This window comes from Dreissena polymorpha, chromosome 1 (assembly GCF_020536995.1).
Source record: "Dreissena polymorpha isolate Duluth1 chromosome 1, UMN_Dpol_1.0, whole genome shotgun sequence".
NCBI lineage: Eukaryota > Metazoa > Mollusca > Bivalvia > Myida > Dreissenidae > Dreissena > Dreissena polymorpha.
The window spans coordinates 195,775,397-195,795,731 of record NC_068355.1 but is presented as its reverse complement, the minus strand read 5'-3'; the positions used below and the strand labels follow the sequence as shown (position 1 = coordinate 195,795,731).

The 20,335-nt window shown below is 38.0% G+C and overlaps 1 protein-coding gene across 39 annotated transcripts in view; it reads left to right on the top strand.

Annotated features, from left to right (window-relative positions):
- Positions 1–20,335, top strand: part of LOC127864454 (uncharacterized) — a 69,267-nt gene that overhangs the window by 16,636 nt on the left and 32,296 nt on the right. For 11 of the 39 annotated variants that reach the window (XR_008042013.1, XR_008042025.1, XR_008042009.1 and 8 more), the window contains exons 7-10: positions 996–1,127; positions 2,323–2,504; positions 4,887–5,033; positions 5,552–5,700. Coding sequence is in view for 1 of the 39 variants with exons in the window: in XM_052404077.1 (XP_052260037.1) it covers positions 996–1,127; positions 2,323–2,504; positions 4,887–4,992 (420 nt within the window). In the remaining 38 variants the exon portion in view is untranslated. Of the gene's footprint in view, positions 1–995; positions 1,128–2,322; positions 2,505–3,588; positions 3,827–4,886; positions 5,034–5,551; positions 5,701–6,513; positions 6,765–9,823; positions 9,952–10,347; positions 10,531–12,478; positions 13,118–20,335 lie in introns of those variants that run through there. The other 28 variants (XR_008042033.1, XR_008042028.1, XR_008042027.1 and 25 more) reach the window with 15 other exon arrangements.

The following is a 20,335-nucleotide window of genomic DNA, read 5'->3' as shown; positions in this document are numbered from 1 at the left end:
TCGAATAAGTCAAAATGTTTATTGTCAAGCAAATACTGTTTACTGAAGTCGAGGTAAGCGTTCAGCGTATAAAACTATTGACAACATACATATGTCTGCATTGGCGTAACTTTTCCCAATATACATTATAGCACTCATTCCGTTGTATTTGTTATTCCACCGCCTGAAAAGTGGGAATATATTTCTTCTAACATATATGTCGGTCGGTCGCAATTGTGATGCATCAATTATCTCCGTCAATCTTTGTAAGATAGATCACAACAATCATGATACATCGACTATTTCCGGAATTCTCCTTAAGATTGATTATGCAACAATTCGTCTCCTGAACCAGACTGTGTAGATCGGCAATTTCGTTTCCCTTTGTTATCAAGAGACCGTTTTGACTTACGACCATCTGAATTGGTATGCTGGCTACTTGGAAAGAGCAGATGACGCCTTTTACGTTTCTGGTCAAAAGGTCACATGTCAAAGTCATAGTGCTTGTAAGATGAATTTCGTAATAGCAGCAGGGCTAAAGAATGCTTCGATCTTGGATAATCAAGTTAAAGGTCCCGGCACACGGGCAACATCTGTAACATGTAAACTCAGTTAATTTCTGCATGATATATAGATAACGCTTCGACTAACGATATCCCAAACAAGTGTGTTGGTTATTCTTAAAGAAAGGAAGTGGCCAAAAATGTTGAGGTTAATTAACTGGACAGGCGTGTTTTTTTTACATACGATATGTCGTATATATTAGTTCGCTGTCAATATGGAGATGGGATACGCCTGTCGATTTGAACATGAAGAAATCAAAGATCACTAAGGCTTTTGCTATTGAAAAACACAATTTACATACTGATGCATTGGCTGTATGTCGGGGATATGAATATTTTTCGAACATCATTTTTAACTTGTATAGTACTCTTCTGTGGTCGTTATGGCTTCAAGCTGGTAATGATGTTTCCAGATTCATGATAAAACCTCATTTAATTTACACGCTGCTTCAGAAACCCGTTTTCTCCGGACTTCCGGCTACGTTGTCGCCGGCACGTAACGACGGCTTTCAGACGGCGATGTTACTTTGCACGTTCAGCGTCACGGACGCCAACGACCAGAGTATTATCACGTGCTTGATACAGGTTAGTAACTTCGGGCTGTTTCGGGAATTCCCGGTACTTCTTCGTCTATTACCGTTTTGTTTAAAGTTTTAATATGACACCAATGACCAAAGTGTGATCATTTGCTAGATACAGGTAAGTAACTTCGGGCTGTTTCGGGAATTCCCGGTACTTCTCAGTCTATTTCCGTTTTGTATAAAGTTTTATATGACGCTAACAACCAAAGTGTTATCTTTCGCTCGATATAGGATAGTAACTAGTAGAACTGATCAATAAAAAATCTTCATTGTTGTTTCGGGAATTCCAGGTACTAATCTTCTATGTCCATGTTGTTTACAATTTTGTTTTAAGGCTTGTTTTGTTTTGTTCAAAGTTTTGTTTTGGAAATTGCCGTTACTTTTCCGTCTATTTCCGTTTTGTTTAATGTTTTGTTAAAATATTCAGTAATACCCGGTACTTCCAAACCTTTTCCGTTTAGTTAAAAGTTTGGACATCCCTGTCTTTCCATGTCCATAGCCGTTTGTTTAAATTTCAGTTACCCCGGGTAGCTGTTTTCGATACACATTTTTACTTGTATTACAAACAGCTATTTCTATTTATACTTAACATATGTACTACCTGTGAAACAAAATAGAGGGATTAAACTCTTTTAAGTGTAAACAAGTGTTTGAAAAGCATAACACAAATAATAAACTTGTTAGTTTTCGAATATAATCGATTTTTTATCACCTCATGCTCGCAAAAATATAAACCAGTAATTCACGAGTGGCGCAGTCCTAAATGCAAATTACAATTGAGTGGCCCAGAAAACCGGGCTTAACTCATGTAAGTAAAGCGTGGTACTAGATTAGCGGATGCAGTTAACACAGGCTTATCAGGTACGACACTTTGAACCGAGACCGTATTTTTGTTTAGAAGAGACTTCACTTAAACGAGCAAATTCCATAAAAGATGAAACTGTTGTTCGACGTGCACATGCAAATCTGGGACGACAATTTACGCAAATGCTTTACGTCTAGTTTTCCCATAACGAGTCTCAATTCATCTTATCACTCGTAAAATAAAATGGACTAATCAGGGACGACACTTTCCGCTGTTATAATATTTTTTCGTTTAAAGAAAGTCTCTTCTAAGCAAAAGTCAAGTTTAGGCGGAAAGTGTCGTCCCTGTTTTGCCTGTGCGGACTGCACACAAATAACCTCTTCTTATCCTGCAGGCGCCGATGGACAGCTTCTTAAACCTGGTTCCCGTCAAGGTGCCGACATTTGCGATCTGGGTCAAAGCCAGTGTGACGTTGGACTCAGCGTCATCACTCTCCTCGTTAACGTCCAGTGCGTTGACGACAGATCGCCCGCGAATACCATTACCGAAACGTTCACTGTTCCCTTATTTGACGAGGTATTGTGAAACTTTGTTAATTCGTCGGCAAGATATTTCGCAATCGAGATACATCGGCTTTCTCCGGGCTCCTCCGTAAGATAGGCAGATTTAAGCAATAAATCGTCTGCTGATCCAGAGTGGAAATTTCGTGTTTGTTTTTTACTACTTAATACTTACTTTCACAGTTGCTTCACTTGATAAGGTACTATAAAATCGTTATATTCGTAACAATGAAATTTCGTGGTTTAAAAAAATGAATTGCTCGTTGACATTTAAATTCGTTGATTTCTGATTTTGGATAAGAGAAAGACAAAAATGCCTCGATCATTTTTCTATTTTTGTGTTTCTATTTGATTCGCGGATGATCAACGAAAATAACAACAAATGATCTTACAGTATGTTACGCAAGATTATAATGCTCACACAAAATATAGCTTATCCACATCTGTGACTTCTTCTTGATATTGTGATATTTTCAAAATGTGTGATTTTTCATAGTTTTCATCGCATTAATTATTTTGAGCAAACAAAATGTTGCGCATTTAAATGTGTTATCTCATTAAAAACAAACACGAATAAGCCTCTTGGAAAACGTCGCTTAATGCATGTTCGTTCCAGTTAAGCCTTTGCAGTCTGAACGGGATAATCAGGACGATCTTATCCACTTTAAAGGAATTTTTTGTTTACAGTGCGTCTCTTCTAAAATCCATTTAAGCCGGTAATTAATTAATGTCTTATGATATTTTAATATAGATTTTCTTCTTTCTTAAGATAAATGTATAGTAACAATTGTTGGTCGCGACTCGTTTTGTCAAATTGACTGCAAAAAATGGTAAAAAACCCAAATGGATGATGATGATGATGATGATGATGATGATGATGATGATGATGATGATGATGATGATGATAAAGATAATGATAATGATCAAAATGATGGTGATGATGATGATGATGATGACGATGATTATGATGATGATTATGATGATAATAATGATGATGATAATGATGATGATGATGATGATGATGATGATTATAATAATGATAATAATAATTATTATAATAATAATAATAATAATAATAAATGAATGTATTTACTATTCAGCCTCCGACGTTCGTTTCGGGAATTCCCGGAACATCTCCGTCTATTTCCGACTCGACCGTCATCGCGACATCACTTGGTGTACTCACCGTTACTGACCCCGACACGACGTGCAGTATTATGTCACCGGTGACGTCAGTGTATGAGATCAGACTCTTGATGTCACCGGCAGATCCTCAAAAGCCGGGTATGTTTCTTCAGAATACAGCTTGGCATAATACAACTTGTCCGGGCGGAAGATGTATATTTCATAATGAATTTTATTATTATAATAACTACACAAATAATCCGTCTTTCCAGGTTTTCGAATCCAATGACCTTAATGAGCCCATTCCTTGAAACTAAAAATACCATACAAGCGGAAAGGATCGTCCCAGATTAGCCTGTGCCGACTGCACAGGCTAATCTGGGATGACACTCTACGCACATGCATTAAAACCCCTTTTTAGGAATAATCCTTATGATATTATACAATGACGTCACATTTTTTACTTCACGTCCGATTGATATGACGCTTATCAGGAACCAATCTGTTTTCTGATATTATAATTGTTGCAATAATTAAGTAGTGCATCCAAAAAAATCAATCGTAAAACGAGTTACATGTTCCTAGCTTAAAGATCTAGCATCTTATGATGAATCTTAAAATGAATAATAGTACTGTATTAGATATGTATAAAGCTTTTAAAAGCTGTTTGGAATATGAACCATATTTAGATTTACTTCCTAGAAGTCTTCGATTATTTTTTGTAAGATTGAGAGTCTCTGCACATCCGTTGAGTATACAAACTGGCAGATATGCCCGAAATAACATACCACGTAATGAACGTTATTGTTTATGTTGTAATGTCTTGGATTTAGAAGACGAATACCATTTTATATGTATATGCCGCTGTTACACTGATTTAAGGAAAAAATATATTAGTCGTATATTTTATATTAACCCATCTGTATATAAATTCCACAAGTTATTAGCCTCATGTGACAAACCAGTCATTTCAAATGTATGTAAATATATGAAAGAAGCTTTTGCTATAAGAAATGCAATTCTTAATAATGCTGTTTAATAAATTTCATTACCGCTTTGATAGAATTTACGTATTCATGCAATTTGATTGTGTTTATTTATATTTGAATTATTAAATGACCATTTATGTTATGTAATGTTATGTTGTTATACCTATTCATGTGACAGAAAATAATGTGTATATTTGTGTATTAAGACGATGTACTTATGTATAAGTCTGAATAAACTGTCTGTCTGTCTGTCTGTCTTATTTTTTTTTGTTTTCAAACCACAGGAATTTAAAGCTGGTTCGGTGGCTGTGCGACGCCATTGGGGAAGTTCACAACTACGGACCCGGATACGACATGTTCTGTGACGTTACCTGTGACAACAGTCTATGAGATCAGAAAAGTGGCGTCACTGACCGATCCCCAGAAACCGGGTAACAATTTAGTAAAAAATAAATGGGCCGCGCTCTGTGAGAAAGGGGTTTAATGCATGTGCGTTAAGTGTCATCCCATATTAGCCTGTGCAGTATGTATCAGGAACGACACTTATCGCTTTTATGATATTTTTCGTTTCAAGAAAGTCTCTTCTTGGCAAATTGTCCGGTTAAGGCGAAAAGTTTCGTCCCTGATGAGCCTGTACAGGACCGCGCAGGATGATCTGGGACGACACTCTACCCACATGCCTAAACCCCCATTTTCACAGAGTGCGGTTCATATAAATATTTGAACTGTTGCTGTAAGTATTTAACTTATTTTTATATGTCAGTATTTAACACGTCTTCGTAAACGTAACTCATACGAGCCTCGTTCTTGGAAAACGGGGCTTAATGCATGTACGTACAGAGTCGTCTCAGAATAGCCTGTGCAGTCCGCGTACGCTCATCAGAGACGAGATTTTCCGCTTTGAAATATTAATTCGTGAGGGCTGAAATCTAGTTCCATTGTATTACAGAGTTCGAAGTGTGGATCAGTAACGCCGTTACCCAGGCGTCTATCGACTTCAATGACCAGGCTGTTCCGCTGCCGCTAACAATCAAGTGCACAGACGGAAACGTTGTCAATGACATCACGGGGACGTTTAACGTCAACATCGTCGACTCGGTAAGTTGCGTTCACGTTTTTAACCCATGTATGCCTAGTGGACTCTCCCATCCTTCTAGATGGGATCAAGTTCTTTCCAAAATTAGGGATGTACAGTATATTTATAACTATAGTTTGAATATTTCTTACAGAAATTAATTTAAGCAAACAGCGCAGACCCTGATGAGACGCCGCATCATTCGGCGTCTCATCTCGGTCTACGCTTTTTACCAAGGTCTTTTTACTAGACGCTAGACATAAATGGGTTAAAGGATATGGAAATCCTAATGAATTGCTTTAGGAGCGTTATACTGTTTGTATATTGTGTATGCTCTTTCAAAAACGACCAATCCTGATTTTTAAAAATACATTCTCAAGAACTGATGCAATTCATATAAACAGTGACACTTCGTTTTGAGTGTTTGTCGCTTGAAACTAAAAACGCAAATTGCGCGTAGCTATGCCGGCAGCAACAACTTATTCCGAGTCTATAATGTTTGACATATATATTTGCTATCGAGAGAAACATTCATTTTTTGGCTTGAGCCAATGTTGTTGGCTTGAGGGTTTAACAACGTTTTGTTGAAAGATACCAGCCTATTTCTAAGAAGACCGGGTTTGATGCATGGGACTGTGAAGTGTCGTCCCATATTAGCCGGTGCAGACAGCACTGTTTAGGACGTGTGGTCTTCGATTATTGATAAAAAGTATTGACTTGACTTTGTTCTAGCTAGAAATTCAGTGAATATCCATGTCAAATGGTAACTAGTAACAGAAAATCTTCGATAGTGATGATGTAATATCCCGTGTAATGATTATTTTATTTGACTTCAGCCGCCGGTTTTCACTGCACTGCCTGCTACCGGGTCTAACATTTTCGACGGTCTCAAACACGCCACCGAAACCCATCACACATTCAGCGTCACCACCGTTTCGTGCTCTGCAAGAGCGCCGGAAAACGCCCTTTTTGAAGTGGTCGCCGGCGTGGCACCAAGTAATAAACTGGAATTTAATCCTTGTTCTGGGAAAACAGGGCTTAATGCATGTGCTTTAAAAGTGGTCTCTGAGCGGACCCAGGCTAAAAGGTGACGACACTTTGCGCTTTTATATGTTGTTTTCGTTTTTAGCTCATCTATTTTTTGAAAAAAAATTATGAGCTATTGTCATCACCTTGGCGTCGGCGTTGGCGTTGGCGTTGGCGTTGGCGTTGGCGTCGGCGTCCGGTTAAGTTTTGCGTTTAGGTCCACTTTTCTCAGAAAGTATCAATGCTATTGCATTCAAACTTGGTACACTTACTTACTATCATGAGGGGACTAGGCAGGCAAAGTTAGATAACTCTGGCGTGCATTTTGACAGAATTATGTGCCCTTTTTGTACTTAAAAAATTGCAAATTTTGGTTAAGTTTTGCGTTTAGTTCCACTTTTCTCAGTAAGTATCAATGCTATTGCATTCAAACTTGGTACACTTACTTACTATCATGAGGGGACTGGGCAGGCAAAGTTAGATAACTCTGGCATGCATTTTGACAGAATTATGTGCCCTTTTTATACTTAGAAAATTGACAATTTTGGTTAAGTTTTGTGTTTAGGTCCATTTTATTCCTTAAGCATCAAAGCTATTGCTTTCATACTTGCAACACTTACTAACTATCATAAGGGGACTGTGCAGGCAAAGTAATGTAACTCTGACTGGCATTTTGACAGAATTATGTGCCCTTTTTATACTTAGAAAATTGAAAATTTGATTAAGTTTTGTGTTTAGGTCCACTTTATTCCTACAGTATCAAAGCTATTGCTTTCATACTTGCAAGATTTATGAACTATCATAAGGGGACGGTGCAGGCAAAGTTATGTAACTCTGACTGGCATTTGGACGGAATTATGGGCCCTTTATACTTAGAAAATTGAAAATTTGGTTAAGATTTATGTTTTGGTCACTTTACCCCTAAAGTATCATAGATATTGCTTTCATACTTGGAACACTCACAAACTATCATAAGGGTACAGTAAAAGGACAAGTTGCATAACTCTGGTTGTCATTGTTACGGAATTATGGCCCTTTTTTGACTTAGTAACTTTTAATATATGGTTAAATTTTGTGTTTCGATCCACTCGAAGTATCAAGGCTATTGCTTTCAAACTTCAAATACTTACATGCTATCATGAGGTTACTGTACCTGGCAACTTGAATTTTACTTTGACCTTTGAATGACCTTGACTCTCAAGGTCAAATTATTAAATTTTGCTAAAATTGCCATAACTTCTTTATTTATGATTAGATTTGATTGATACTTTGATGAAACTACTCTTACCTGACATACCACAATAGACTTCACCCAAACCATCCCCCGTGCCCTCCCCCCCCCTCCCCCCCCCCTCCCCCCCCCCCCCTAATTTTTTTTTTTTTTTTTTTTTTTTTATAAGATCATCTCACAAATGACCACCACACCCTCACACTATACCCCCACCCCACCCCCCCCACCCCCCCCCCCCAAATTTTTTTTTTGATTTTTTTTTTTTTTTTTTTTTTTTTTTTTTAAGATCATCTCACAAATTATCACCACACCCTCACACTATACCCCCCCCCCCCCCCGATTTTTTTTTTTTTTTTTTTTTTTTTTTCGCTTTTTTGGAAGATAATGTAATAAATGTCCACAACCCCACACTATACACCCCTCTTCACTCCACTCCTCCCTCCTTTGTGATTGAAAATGAGAGTCCCTTCACCTTTAAAAAGAAAATAGATGAGCGGTCTGCACCCGCAAGGCGGTGCTCTTGTTATGAAGTCGATTCTACACGAAAATCCAGCTTAAGCGGAAATTGTCGTCCCTGATTAGCCTGTGTAGACTGCACATGATAATCTGGGACGACACTTTACGACCATACATTTAGCCTAGTTTTAAATGAAAAGACTCAATGGAGTCACGGATAAATGCGTTTTAAGGTCACATCAGTTTCAGTTTTATATGACCTCGTATATAATAATCATTTTTAATTGGCTAAGTCAGATAACGCGGAGACGTTATTTTCTACTGTATGCAATCACAGTTGTGCCTTTTATCATACCGTTATGGTGATATCAACGTTATACACGATGCAGGATCGACGCGGGGTTCAAAGGGCTTTACACATGAGCTGGACAGAATGTAAACACAACGTTAAGAACTTTATTTTGCAAATATTTAAGTTATTGAGGTACATTTGCACAAATCTTTTGTGCATACAAGAAAGTTTTTTATCCAGCATTTTATTCCGATAGCTTAAGATTAAAAAACACATCATTGAATACGTCTAAAATCGGTGCCTAAATTTCACGTTGCGTGCAGCGTAAGCGTGTACATGAATGCGTTACAAATCAATTTTTGGAAAAGAACACAGGCTAATTAAATCAATTAATTCTGATGTATTTTACATTGCCATAAGCAGCATTAAAATTGTCTTTTATGCACAAGTTGAACATCTCAAGAAAAATTGTTTAAACAAATTATTTGAAGAAGCACCACAAAATTAATTGGATTCCTGCATCAGCGCTAATAACGAACATTTATCGAGCAAGTTGCCAAAAGAGGGCAAAGAATAAGAACATGGATGAAATAAGTGAGTTTAAAGCACGGACATCGGTTAAAAATCCCCACTATTTAGTATAAATACGTGCGAACGTCGAGAAGTCTTCTTGCTTATAATAACAATGTTATGTAATGTTTCATTTGAATGTTGTTAATCGTCGGTGAGGTAGGATCATATAACGCATTTTTTTCAGATAAAAACATTTTTAACACTGGGTAAGGACGCGCGATCGGAAAACGGGGTTAAATGCATGTTGGAAAAGTGTTGTCCCAGATTTGCCCATGTTAATTAGCACAGGGTAATCAGGAAAGGCACTTTTCGCCTAAACTTTGTTTACCAATAAGAGACTTTCCTCACAAGATAAACGCAAAAAATAGCGGAACGTATCGTCCCTGATTAGCTTGTTCGGACTTCACAGGCTAATATAGGACGACACTTTATGTCCCGTTATCCATATCGTCCTTGATTAGCTTGTTTTTACTGCACAGGCTTACATAGGACGACACTTTACGCACATGCATTAAGCCCCTTTATCCCAGATTGAAGCTCATATAATTCATCGCTTGAACGTTTTCAGGATTTACAGTTAACGTAAGGATGGGGGTTACGCTAAGAGCAGCGAACGGACCTTACGTCATCAACGTCGACTGCTCAGATGGCGACAATGACGTCACTGCGACGTTCACACAACCAGTGATCGATACGGTAAGTTGTCTCACGTGGGCAAATTTACCTAATTTACCGAAAACCTAACAAATAAACCGGTATGTAAGTTTTCAACAATAGATGTTCAAATAAATGTCGTTACACTGAAACCAAAGGAAACCAAACAGTCATCCCGACCAATGTGCCTTCAAAAATAGATGTTCAAATTAATGTTGTTATACTGGAACAAAATGATAACCAAAAAGATCATCCCTTCAAATGTTCCCTCAACAATAAATGTTCCCGCTCATGTGGTTACACCGAAACCAAATGTAAACCGAAAGTCATCACGGCACCTTAAAAGTGCCCAAATAATAGATGTTGAAATACATAAGGAAATAAAAATGACGCCTGGCTTTTAAAGGGATTATTTTGATTGTCCTTCTGTTTTGGCAGCCGCCGACCTTTGTATCCGGGATCCCCTGAAGTTCCCCAACGTATCTGACGCCACTGTCACGCAGACGTTACTCGGGAAGTTTACAACTACAGACCAAGATACGGCGCGCTCTGTGACGTCACCATCCACCACGGTGTATGAGATCAGAAATGTGACGTCACCGGTGAATGTTTCTCAGCCAGGTGAATAGTCATTAGAAACATTAGTACACAGTTAGATTAGTTTAAACATATTTATTTTGGCTCAGTTGCATTGCAAGCCTAAGACTTATCGTAACGCTATCGAGTCCTTTTCTTTTCTTGGGTAGAAATAGAACATAGTGTATTTTGGGGAGATCTCAAGATCGCTATCACAGTGGGGATCGGACCCATGACCTCCTGGTCATGCCGCATCATGCGGCATCTCATCTGGGTCTACGCTGTTTGCCAAGGCCTTTTTTATAGACGCTAGGCATAAATGGGTTAATTTCCGTCAGAATTATCTTATTATATATATATATATATATATATATAAGGCGCAGTCAGTCACTATAACACGTTGTCAACCAGTATAAGGCGCTGTCAGTCGCTATAACACGTTTTCAACCAGTATAAGGCGCTGTCAGTCGCTATCACAAGTTGTCAACCAGTATAAGGCGCTGTCAGTCTTTAAAACACGTTGTCAACCAGTATAAGGCGCTGACTGTCGCTATAACACGTTGTCAACCAGTATAAGGCGCTGTCAGTCGCTATAACACGTTGTCAACCAGTATAAGGCGCTGTCAGTCGCTATAACACGTTGTCAACCAGTATAAGGCGCTGTCAGTCGCTATAACACGTTGTCAACCAGTATAATTCGCTGTCAGTCACTGTAACACATTGTCAACCAGTATAAGGCGCTGTCAGTCGCTATAACACGTTGTCAACCAGTATAAGGCTTTGTCAGTCGCTATTACACGTTGTCAACCAGTATAAGACGCTGTCAGTCGCTGTAACACGTTGTCAACCAGTATAAGGCGTTGTCAGTCGCTATAACACGTTGTCAACCAGTATAAGGCGATGTCAGTCGCTATAACACGTTTTCAACCAGTATAAGGCGCTGTCAGTCGCTATAACACGTTGTCAACCAGCATAAGGTGATGTCAGTCTCTATAACACGTTGTCAACCAGTATAAGGCGCTGTCAGTCGCTATAACACGTTGTCAACCAGTATAAGGCGCTTTTAGTCTTTATAACACGTTGTCAACCAGTATAAAGCGCTGTCAGTCTTTATATTAGTTGTCAACCAGTATAAGGCGCTGTCAGTCGCTATAACACGTTGTCAACCAGTATAAGGCGCTGTCAGTCTTTATAACACGTTGTCAATATAAAAATATTCAGCAATTAAGATGTTATCAATATTGGCACATTGTGATCCAGCATACTGTACCAATAGAGGATGGAAAACAGCTGATGCTCAAGAAAGGGCAGGGCGGCCTTTGGAAAGGGCTGTGTGGCGCTAAATTGCTTTGAAAGGGGGTAGTGTGGCGCTACAAGAAATGGCTTGGCGCCGCGCCACGGTATAACGGCATTGATAAACACTGTACTGATGTCTGCTGCCAAGTGTCATGATTCATGGGCAGTCAGATGAGTTGTTGAGATATTTAGAATAAATCAATTGCAATCTAAAAAAATAAACACAATAAACGTTGTCGGGTAGTAGTGAATTTGGTTTTATTTAAAAAATAAAAAACAGTTATCTCCAAGTTAAAATTTGAATTTGTAGTTAAGTCAAATACATTTTCCTCCCAAACACGCGTTAATACTGGGGACCTTTGGATTGGAAAGGACAACGTTATTGCGTTTAAAACTGGGAAATTGATATTGTTTTTTTTGTGCATACAAATACCTAAAAATGAAGAATAGTTTTGTTTTCAAATATTGCATTTACTATGTTAAAATGTTATAGCTAAACTAGGAAAATAACTAAATGTTGCAATTTATTATAAAAAAATAGATATGAATATTTGTTTATCATTTTTGTTTAAACCTTTAATTTGTGAATTTAGGTAGTCATTTCAGAAAAAATATGAACATTAAGGGTTAGAAATGATGCCGAATTTCGGCCTCAAATTTCACCAAAAAAAGACCATAGTGTGTTGTGTAATTTCAGGAAATCCTCCAGTAAGGATAAGAAGTTTATTGCGGCTGATGTTGACACATATCTCTATGAGGTTGGGGGAAACATTGGTGAACGCTGCCTGCCGGACAACACGAACATGTTTGCTCTGTACAAGGTCAAGGAACACAGACAACGCATGAAAGCCGATTAACCGCGTCTTAAAATTGTTCGACAGAGACTGAAATTTTGCTGGCAGAGAGAATGGGCAAAACCTCGTAGTTAGCTGTTCTGACAAAAGCCCTCCATCCCATTTCTGCGTATAGCTCTCATTTCAATTTAAAGCTCCAATAACTATTTTGAGCTCCCATTTCTATTTAGAGCTCACTTGTGTTTTTAGAGCCCTAATGTCTGTTTAGAGCTCCAATTTATATGTATTGCTCCCATTACTATTTAAAGCTTCTTTGTTATTGTATGTTTTCTGCAAAGTATTATACATGTATTATAATTACTGATGCTGGCCCTTTTTGACCCATATCCGACAGTGTTGTCTCATTACATTTAATGTTATGTGCATCACAAATGTTGCGCTAAGTTATTTCTTGTGTTTGTATACTAGATGACTATTAGGAATATGTACTATAATAGTAAATATGGCTATACACATGTTATTAAATACGTCTGAAGATGAAAGGGTGTGTTTGTATTTTTTGTTGTTGTCAGACTTAATCCTTGTATAAATTTGTATTTGGGACAACAGGGCTTAATGAATGTGCGTAGAGCATCTTTCCAGAATAGCCAGTGCAGTCCGTACGGGCTAATAAGGGTGGACACATTCCGGCGGATTTTTTAAGCGTAAAGGAAGTAAACAAAAATCCCGTCTATTCGGGAAGTGTCGTCCCTGATAAGCCTGTGCGGACAGCATTAAGCCCTGTTTTCTCAGAGTGCGGCTCATTATAATCCATGTTTGCGATTGAATAGGAATACTTAAGGGCATTTACCATAAACTCCCTGGTTTAATGAAAGAAATTTCTGATGTAAACATCATCACCAGCACATATTGGGCATTCCACACTTTATAGCCGCTTACTTTTCCGAGCAATTAAAACATACCAACATAAAATCATGTAAGTTACCTTTGTACCCATTGATCTCCATACTCAAATACTGTAAACTTAACTAAAAAACAAAAAATGACAGAAAAAGATCATTTCCCGAATAATAATGCGTTTTACAGTATAGACTTCAATGACTAGTTTTATTCCAAAATTATATTTTAACCCCGCTCTGTGAACAGAGGGTTTAATGCATGTGCGTAAAGTGTCGTCCCAGATTAGCCTGTGAATTCCGCACAGGCTAATCAGGGACAACATTTACCACCTTTATGATATTTTTCGTTTTAAGGAAGTCCGTTCTTAGCAAACATTAATTTAGGCGGAAAGTGTCATTCGGACCGCTTATCTGGGACGACACTTTTCGCACATGCATTAAAACCCCTTTCCACAAAGCTAGGCTCATTTAATTAGCGTTAATCTTTCATCTTTACTTTATTTGTAGAAACCATACGATCATCCTACTGGTTCTACCCAGGGTTTTTTGTCTGAAAATATTAAAATTAATACACACATCAGTGTATTAATATTACAGACACTCGCTCGTTGAATCAATATTGCCTTGAGTTAAGCGAAAAGACTTCAAACACAAAAGTGCGAACAAACTTACACTATTATTTAAGGGCTAACTGTATCCGATAATTAAAACCAAAATCTTGATCCGCGAAATTAAATGACTGATTGACTGAGTGAGTGACTTTGTGATTGAGTGACTGACTGAGTGAAGGAGTGAGTGACTGACTAAATGAGTGATTGATATGCATCTATTTAAAATGTATTCTTCACCATTAAGGCATAATAATGAACGAATCGAAACTACTGGAAATGCGTCCCTGGGTTCTCGCTGTGATTTGTGTTGGAAGCTTAAAGTGATATTATGGGCATCTAACAGTATGAAGGCGTCTATCGCAACCGTTGTGTTTATTTCTGGTGTGTTCACTTCATATACACTTATATTTGTTAATGCAGCATCAACCTACTAAAACAATATGCTGGAAAGAGCAAAATAATCCATTTGAATGTCAACCGTACTTTCGTTTTGACAACTGACGACAGAAATGATTCGATGAACGATGTGAGTCTAAATGCAGTTTTCATGCAGATTCGTTCATACGACACAAAGACACAATTTTGTTTTACGGATCGTTTCGGCTTAGAGGACTGGGTGAGTCATGTAAAATATAGAAAATAATACATATTTTTTGTAAACAACTGGTAGCAAGATGAGTTGTAGATAATGGGTCAGTTACCACATTTTAACTAATTCTTTTGACCTGTTAATTCTTTTCAGCTCAATTCAACAGTGAAAAAATGCCCATACTATCACTTTAACAATTGTTTATTTTCACACTTTCTTGTTTATCTATTCATCCATTCATTTTTTAACATGATCGTCCGTGTTAGTGAGATAAACAACTCTCAAATCTTGAATGCAGCGATTAGGTGTAATGAAATGTTTTATTTTCCGTAGTTAAAAATACAACAAATGCTTAAATATAATGGTTAGACTTAACCACCAATCACTCAAACATCAATAATTCTTTAAGGGGTCCATATATCGGAAAAGTAGCACCGGAATCGGATTCAGGAAGACAAAATCACATAGATTGGACTATCTTATTGTTTTATTTCACTGGAATGTAAGGTGTACTGGGTTTTGCGCTTCTATTAAAAGGGTGCTGCATTCTTATCGAAATGCACAATTTAAACTCAATAATTCTTTAACGAGTTGAGACATCGAAAAATTAACACCGGATTCAGATTCAGCGACACAAATTCATAGAGATTTCACTATCTTATTGTTTGATTTCGATGGAGCGAACGAGCTAGCGAGCGAGCGTATTTCATTTGTGAAGGTAAATAGGACTGCGTGAGAAAAGGGTGCTTAATGCAAAACATTTTTTGATTATACCTTTTTTATTTTTATGTTTTTTTCAATTTTTTTTCAAACTTTTAAACAACACTATAAACTGTTTATGTTTTATTGAAAACAAAAAAAAAAAATTTTTTTTCATTATATGATACATATGTATTTTTTTATTTATTTTTTTAAAATTGATAACTTTTGAACGGCTGTAGAAATCTTAAAAATTCCAACGAATTCGTGATCAGCGTTGTCATAGGCATATAGAGATAAACATCTCTTTATTTATTTCAACGTTTTTTTTTTAATAAATAGATTATTTATTTATGTTTTAAATGTTACGAACATAACATTCTGCATCTATCGCTTCAATATCATGTTCTTAATTCTATCCAACAATTCTGCATTATAAAACAAACGTTTACAATATAGTTAGGAAACTAAATCACTCGCATCTTGCCAACAACTGAGTCTGGGATTGAAGCCGGATCGCCTTGGTGAGAAGCGTGTATACCGTAAAACAAAAGAGTGTCTTTGTGTCGTATGAACGAATCTGCACTAAAACTTAATTGAGATTAACAAAGTACGGATGATATTCAAATGCATTAGTTTTCTTTTTCCGGGATGTTGTTTTAGTATGTTGATTCTGCATTAACAAATATACATGTGTATGAAGTGAAAACACCAAAAATAAACAACGGTTGCGATAGACACCTATACGCTGTTAGATGCCCATAATATCACGTTAAAAGAGCAACCGACATTGATTGCTATTAAAATCGTTGATTATACACTGATTGATACCCAGGACAAAATGTTCAGTACATAACCCAGAGGGGTAAATGAGAAAACCCAATAGTGACCAGCCTGGCAGCCTCAAACTGTATGCGGCTTCGGTCAGTATACGATTTGGGGTTGCCTGACTGGTCAAGAGTATATTTAAGCAGTTATTACTTAGTTGACACTGCATCGGATGAACGGCCGACGTTTATGATCCTGCCTCTTCTTTGCATCAGAGTGTGCAAGGCTAGTATCAGTTTTAAAGATCAATCGATCTTATTCCGAAAGATGCAATCAAAAACGCATATCACGCAGCTTCTAAGAAAATCCCATTCGCCCAAATGCAAGCGAGCGATACACCTTCACTTCAATAAATGTACCACAAACTCTCGTCTGTCAACGTCGCTGCCCATGAAATACACGTTGCATGTTGCAGACACACTTAGGAAACAGTTGATAACCACAAAAGGAATGGGCGCGATCGCGAAATGGCTTTTCATCCAGAAGAGAAAGAGAACTCGCTACAAATAGGCACTACTTTCGACAATCACCACGTGAAGCAAATATCTTAGTGTGTTTTCACCATAAATCAGCCAATCGTGATGCAGCGACTATTTCCGGAATCCCCGGCAAAATGGGAAAATTACCATAACTATTTCCGAAATCCCTCCCAAAATGTGAAAATTACCATAATTAACCAGACATACGCGCATGCCCACAACATAGTCCGCATACACAGCAACTCTGAGTCTCTTCGCAAGTGCATTTACGCTACAGTACAGTGCACACAGCATACATTCATTTATCTCTTGCGCTTATCATCACCGCTCAATAACAAATCACTCAAAACACAATATGAAATCCGCTTCGAACTACTTTCCACATCCACTTCTACTTTCCTTTTGCTTTCACGAGGATGCCCCTTTCAGTTTCACTTTACTGGCGAAATCCGCAATTACATGACTTTGCTCACATACGCACGCAAATTAACAAAGCAACATATCACATACATAGAATAAATACAGAAATAACAACGTACTAAATCACTTGGCTTATATCTAAAAAATCAGTGCCATCAAATGCCCCTCATACGCGCTATTCGCTATGTCGACAACAGCCCTTTCAACATAGTAGTACATAGCCCTACAGCAACAACAACAAGCGCGCGCCAAATATGGCCGATTGAGGAAAGACACGATGGATTTCTCGCAAGTTAGCAGTCAGAATAGCTTTGTATCAATGTATAATGCACACCAACTCGTTAGATGACCATTTACCACGTGAATACAACTGCACGGAGTATTTGGTACGTAGACACAAACATGTGATGTGAAACTTTCAAAAAGTCGAGCCCACGATGTTCCAACGACTTTTTTTCAAAAATTCAAAACTTAACAAAAGCCCAGTAAATTCTCTCGTCCGATCGAGTGTGATTTGATTTTATTTTATTCGAGTTTAAATTTCGTTTAATCATCTTCATTGCGTACAATACCTAAGGATTATTGAGAGTCCTTCCCTTGGCTTGAACCAGTTCATGCCAGGTGTCCTGTCTACTTTGAACAGTTGATCTCAGTGGATTAAGCTAGGCAAGCTTGCGTAGCTACTCAAACAGCGTAATCCAGTTCTGTGAACACGTCAATCCTTACCTTGATGGCTCTTTTACACCAGGACGTGATAAGACTGGAAGTACCTTGCTAGCGCCACGTGCGACGAAAGGGCTCCAGAACTCCTGTATTTTCATGGGAAGGTAACCATCCCGTCCTTGCTGTCTCATGAAGTCGGATTGCCAGTGAGCTTTGTTTGGAGTATAAAACTCAAATTAAAAAAATGCTTGTAAATAAAAGCTAAGGCCTGCTTGCTCTTGGTAAATGGGACTAAAATTATGTGCCTAAAGTGTTGTCTGAGACAGATCAGCCTGTGCAATCAGCACAGGCTAATCACGAACAACACTTCACTTTAATGGAGATTTTTTTATGTAAAAAAAGTCTCTTTTAACCCTTTAACACACAGATATGTTATTTGACGCATTTGTAGTCCCTTACAAAGTTAAATTTAATTAAAGACCTTTTTGACTAGATTCAACTGGATTCAAGTTTTTAAGGCTTCTTTTCTAACCCTTAGATACTGATGAGCAGCAAACAGCATAAAACCCGAACAGACTGCGAGTAACTCGCAGTCTGTTCAGGTTTTATGCTGTTTGCACATAGCCATTTTCACTTTGCTTGTGAGTGGGAAAGGGTTAAACAAAAATACAGCTACAGGATGATGTTTTATGCACATGTATTAAGCCTCCTCATCCCAGAGTGCATCTCATATATTTGTTACCTCTTCTAACAGATAGTGCATGGAAAGCCGGTTGTAAAGGCTACAAAAGCTCCAACTTGCAAAGACCTGCCAATGCAAGATCAACCAATCAAAATTCAGCAGCCAACTAACAGTGAACCAATCAAAGTTCAGCATTCAGTGGAAGTGCAGACCAGTTTCATTGAGCTCAATCCACCAACTTTACAACAGACAAAGGAGAGCTTACCTCATCCTGGTCCTGTCACACATGGTAATTTAACCCTTTGCATGCTGGGAAATTTGTCGTCTGCTAAAATGTCGTCTGCTGAATTTCTAAAATTTGCATTTCTTCGATTTTTTCAAAGAATACTATCAGAGTAGCAAACAGTTTGGATCCTGATGAGACGCCACGTTCTGTGGCGTCTCATCTGGATCCAAACTGTTTGCAAAGGCCTTCAAAATTCGGTTCCAGCTCTGAAAGAGTTAACCCATGAAAGGCGAGTGTTCTGTTAGAAGTTACATGCAATAAATTTTGAAATCATCTCAGCGGAAGCATACATGTATAGAGAGAAAATTATTATACATTTCATTTTTTTGCAATAGTGCTCATGTCCAGTGATTACAATTTATAAACTCTTTTTCTCACCAATAATAAGCAAACTCGTAGGATACTTATTATGAATTGTGTATTTTTTATTGATTTTTTAGTATTTAAGCTTTAAAACATTTTGTCTGGAGTCCCTTTATGAATGACGTCATGAAAACGCGGAGGGACTTAAAGCAATGAAACAGACACAGCATTTTTTGTACGTTTGTATATGTACATATTTATTCAAAATGAACATTGGTACTTCTTTGCATCTTTTTTATTACTTTTATTTTAATGCTCGATATACATGTTTTTTTATTAGTGTACTCTTAGTGTACTACTACAGTTTTAGTGGGCTATGTATATTTAATGCAGCCTACGAACTTTGGCTGAAGGCTGGGTCAGCGAGTACGCTGAGTCATGACGTCACCGCTGCGGTGGCTATGACAATCACGTGCAGTGACGGGACGGACCAAATCACCAGCAGTTACAATGTGGACATTTTTGACGCGGTACAATAGAATTAAATTGCGTTCTGGAAAAAAGGGCTTAATGCATGTGCGTAAAGTGTCGTTCCAGATTAGTGTTCGCAGTTCTCTCTCTAATGAGCTTTCCGCTTTTAAATGAAACCTCTTCTTAGTGAAAATACTGTGAAGCGGAAAGTGCCGTCACTGATTAGCCTGTGTATTCCGCATTTCGCACAGTGAGACGACAATTTACGCACATGCATTACACCCGGTTTTCCCAGAGCAAGGCTTATTTTTTTATTTTCTCCCACATGAGCTTGCATGGACGAAGTTTAGGAGAAGCTCGGTCGGTCGGTCCGTTTATTTGTCCCCCAAAAAGCGCCTAAGAATCTATAAATTTCTGAGTTATGTACCATTACAGTCATGGGCATGGCTGTTATATTAAATATAACAGGATCGAACGTATCCTAAATTTCTCATTTGACTGAATTAAAAATACGTATACGATTTGGGGTTGCCTGACTGGTCAAGAGTATATTTAAGCAGTTATTACTTAGTTGACACTGCATCGGATGAACGGCCGACGTTTATGATCCTGCCTCTTCTTTGCATCAGAGTGTGCAAGGCTAGTATCAGTTTTAAAGATCAATCGATCTTATTCCGAAAGATGCAATCAAAAACGCATATCACGCAGCTTCTAAGAAAATCCCATTCGCCCAAATGCAAGCGAGCGATACACCTTCACTTCAATAAATGTACCACAAACTCTCGTCTGTCAACGTCGCTGCCCATGAAATACACGTTGCATGTTGCAGA